This window comes from Rhamphochromis longiceps, linkage group LG23 (assembly GCF_057381845.1).
Source record: "Rhamphochromis longiceps isolate RC_006_pf linkage group LG23, R_longiceps_female_GT1.1, whole genome shotgun sequence".
NCBI lineage: Eukaryota > Metazoa > Chordata > Actinopteri > Cichliformes > Cichlidae > Rhamphochromis > Rhamphochromis longiceps.
The window spans coordinates 48,697,693-48,702,116 of NC_140578.1; the positions used below are offsets into that span (position 1 = coordinate 48,697,693).

The 4,424-nt window shown below is 42.5% G+C and overlaps 1 protein-coding gene across 1 annotated transcript; it reads left to right on the forward strand.

The window, feature by feature from the left end:
- Positions 1 to 1,000: 1,000 nt before the first annotated feature.
- Positions 1,001 to 4,406, forward strand: donson (DNA replication fork stabilization factor DONSON). Its single transcript, XM_085398930.1, has 3 exons — positions 1,001 to 1,598; positions 1,726 to 1,800; positions 1,928 to 4,406. The coding sequence occupies exons 1-3, from the start codon at positions 1,176 to 1,178 to the stop codon at positions 2,165 to 2,167; spliced, it is 738 nt and encodes a 245-aa protein (XP_085255056.1). The 5' UTR covers positions 1,001 to 1,175; the 3' UTR covers positions 2,168 to 4,406.
- Positions 4,407 to 4,424: the final 18 nt, after the last annotated feature.

Below are 4,424 nucleotides of genomic sequence, written 5' to 3' on the forward strand. Positions count from 1 at the left end.
CTTTGATATTAATGAGTTTTTTGGGTTCATTGAGAACATGGTTGTTGTTCAATAATAAAATTATTCCTCAAAAATACAACTTGCCTAATAATTATGCACTCCCTGTACCACACATAATGTAATAACTGAAATGACACAAAAAGAAACGAATAAATAAACTGATAAAAGATACACATGAACAAGAGGAGCCTATAGCGAATTTATAGAGCTGATCTTGAAAAGGAAAACTATACTCACTCGAGAGGATGATACAACCATGTTGTTCCCTCTATCTGCAGCTGAGCACTGGTTGGCTTTTCCCCACAGAAGAGCGTTCAGCATGTAACAACAGATTATTTAAACCATATACTAACCTTTACAGGCTACTGTATAGTGTCTGCAATGATAAATCACGCTTTCAAGTTTGTTTGTTTTTTAGAAAGAAAAGACTACTTCATCTGAAAACAAAATGCAGGTATACAATGGAAGCCCAAATGTCCCAGCTTTACACTGGAACTTGAAAGCAGCTTACATTTGCAGATCTGTGCGAAGCTGGCTACGTTAAATTTGTCTCAAATCCCCTCTAAGTTCCAGGTACTCGTCACTGTATATCCGCCAGTAAGGTACAGGAAACCGCTGCAGTATTCTCCTGGACGATAGGCGTCGCCACTCAGACAGTATCGCCACATAAGCGCCGATATAGGAAGAGAAGAAGTCAAAGCCGGAAGTCAAGGCTTTGCCTTGTGTTTTTCTGAAAAGGTCTTTCCACAAACCCTCAAGTTTTCAAACTATTACAACATCTCCTTGTGTATACGTCTCTGATTATTATTACATTATTAATTTAAATCATACAATTCAAATGTAGTAAAACCCGACACGACGTCACATCCTGACGTACTATAATGTCCAAAGTTCCCGATGAGTAAAGGCTCCAACAGATACAATAATTGCATTTAACACTGTAGATTATTGTGTATTTATTTTTAACGTGCGTCACAAAAACAAACGTAAGCAAATGACGTCCGTTTAGCTCCTTTTCACAGCCATTATCACGCGGGGACTCTTTACGTCAGCACGCTGCGCGCCAAATTTTTACAGCGCAGAAAGCGCAAAACAAAAACAGCCGCGGGTCCTGCGCTTTCTAAAGGAAACAGCTCTAAAAGCGGATTGTTTGGGGCAAACTGCATCTCCACAGGATGTCGGAACACTTTGGATACTCACCCAGCTTCAAGCGACCAGCGGAAATTTTGCGAATGAGGTGCAAAAGAGCCCGAAGCGACACCGGTGCCGGGTCCACAGACCGCCCCGAACAAAGCGGCTCATCTCCGACGTGCGTGCGGACTTTCTCCCCGGAACCGCTCTCCGGCGCCCAGAACCATTCCGGGGTTGGAATAAAACGCAGGAACCCGTTCGCAAAAATAGAAAACACTTACAGTCCCAAGAAGAAACGTCTGACTTTCAGCGACGCCAGCTGTAACCCCGAAAACTCTGATAGCTCCGGGATCACAAACAATGAGAGAGATGAAGAATCATCGAAGAGAGAAGGCACGCTAGATCTGGCTCTCAGTTTCAGGCTCGATGAGGCACAAAAACAGGAGTACCGACAAGCTTCCAGCCAGGTTGGTCTCGGTCCTTTGCACCGCCCGTATCATCAGAAAGCTCCTGTGTTTATGTGGTAGAGATGTAAACATGAAGGGAGACACTATAGGACCCCCTCTTACCTTTCCTGTCTGTGTCCTGCTGCAGAAATCTGGATCTCTGTATGAGAGTGATGTGTTGTTGGAAGAAGAACCGGAGCATATTAAAAGCCCCCTGCTAAAGGTGGGAATTTTTTCTGTATTTTTTTAAATGCTGACTGACATATCTGTGAGAATTGTCACTTTTTCCCAGGTTTTCTGTTGTGCAGTGTATAACCGTGTATTCAAAGGATTCCCCTCTGTCCTTCTAGAGCCCCCAAGCCAGTGCTCCCACTGCAGCTCCTGTGTGCACCCAGTATCCAGCAGACTGGAGCCTGAAGACTCGTCTCCTCCTGACCTCTCTGGTCTCCCTTTCATGGGCAGAGCAGCTCAAGGCTCAGGAAGAAGCTCAGGGGCTCAGCCAGCACTGCAGGGCACAGTTCAGTTCCCTGCCACACAGTCCACAGGTAGGCTCATTGCATACATGTGGAAGATGGACAGGCACACAATAGTCACATATGTTGAGACACCAGTGACACCAGTTACAGCCCTCCAAATAAATATTTTTTTCAGCACTTGTTGAGCCCTCACCATCTCACGACTTTTCGATTTTAGACCTACTTCAGATGTTTAAACCTAAAATCTTGTTTTTTATTCAGCCAGATTATTTTTTCTGTAACCAAATTAAAAAATGATATCACAGAATAACAGAGATGATCAGTGTCACCGTTTCCATGTAAACCTGGATCAGTTTGATGATTCTGAGTCTCAGTCTAAAACAAAGATGTGTGTCTTAATAATTATTATTTATAATAATAATGAAAATTGCAGGTCCCTGCTGTCATTAGTAGGGATTTTGTATAAATGAGCTCTTTAGCCAGTAGGCGTGGATGATGTCAGGGCCTGGTGCTGCCCAACGCTTCATGCTTGAGACTCTTTCATGGATGTCTGCCGCTGTGATGCTTAATGGATCCCGTTCAGAGAGGCTGCTGTGGTCCGCTCTTAGATCCACTGAACACTGAGCATTGCTGTCACGGGTTGTGTCCTTCTGCTGTATACTCTTCCGATATTGCTCCATCTCCAGCACCTCACACCTCAGATGATTTGATTTTCATGGCTTCGATCTCTCTGGTGTACCTCTTCAAGCTGCTAGCCAAGGCTGTGAGTCTTTGATGATCAGGTATGACCAGCTTGCTGTACTTCTTAGACATCCCTTCCTTTATCACACCTTTCTGCAGCTCCGATACTTCCCTCTATGCTGCCTTGACCTTGGCCTCTAGTTTCCTTCTCCATGGAGGGTACTGCTCCTTGTGGGTGCTCATTTTGTTGCCAAAAATCTCACTGATCACTGCTGTTGTGGGGTAGATCAGTTGGTTGGTTACATTGATGACCACAGTGGGGATTGTCTGTAATGTTGCATTCACATCGCACGTGGGCTGCACGGCCTCGAGTCCTTTCTTTTTCTCAAAAATCGACAGTGCACCTTATGTATGAATTCTGGTTGTGCTTACTGACCGTGAACCGATTTTATGTGCTACACGGCGCTCAGCAATCTGTCAAAAATGTTGTAGTACGACTTTGGTAGCTACGAAGCTGCACCGCTTGATGGATTGTCGGAGCATTACGGAGTGATACGTACTGTGCTTCAACGCAATACTACCGGACTGTGTGCGTATAAGCACCACAAATGGCACCTGTTAAGAGACGTGGTTATGAAGCCAATTTCAAACTCCAGGCTGTCAGTCGCGCAGTAAACTTGGGAACAGAGCAGCTGTGAAATCTGTCTTTGTTATTTTTTTTTTTTAACATTTATTTATTGGTTTTAACCGGTTTTACATCGTGCACCGCGAGCATTAAAAATAAATAAATAAATACATAAATAAAAACAAAACCACAACAACAACAACAACAACAGAAACAACATAGTAATAGAAACAAAAACAAAGCAAACCATAACAAAAGGGAAGGACAGATATACAAATCAAGTTAGAGTTTCAGGCCGTTAAGTCCACAGCGTGCACGCTGCAGTTCTCCAGAAAGTTGTTGAATTTTGACCATAGAGCCCCAAACTTGTCCAGTTTATTTCTTAATGCATAAGTTATTTTCTCCATAGTTAGTATAGATGTCAGTCCATTAAGCCACTGAGATAGTCCACATATTTTTTGATTTTTCCAACTCAGGAATACAGCGCTTGGCTTCCACAAGTCCAGTCGTTAACAGAGCTCTGTTGTTTGCAGCAGGTACAAAATTATTTGGGTATATATTTAAAATACATATTTTAGGATGAAGTGGAATCACATCACCAATAATTTGACTCAACAGATTTATTACCTTTTCCCAAAAGATTTTCACATGTGGACAGTCCCATATACAGTGAAATAAAGTGCCTGTCCACTCCACACTTAATACAGGAGTCTGGGATGTTTGAGTTAAAATGATGCATTTTTGACGGAGTAAGATATTGTCTTGTTAACCATTTATATTGAAGTAGTCGAGATTGCACATTAATTGTCTGACTCTGGGCTAGGGATGGGTATTGATAAGATTTTAACGATTCCGATTCCATTTTCGATTCTGTTTAACGATTCGATTCCTTATCGATTCTCTTATCGATTCTTTTTTTTTAAAAAAGGAGAACACTAAAGTCGATTAGCTTAGAACTGTGTTTTATATCTTCTCTTTGAACAAGATAGAAATTTAGGAGTAACATGGCCTTACAAACCCAACAGTGAGATCTTAAGAGATCCACAGCCTACGGCTCTTCAATGG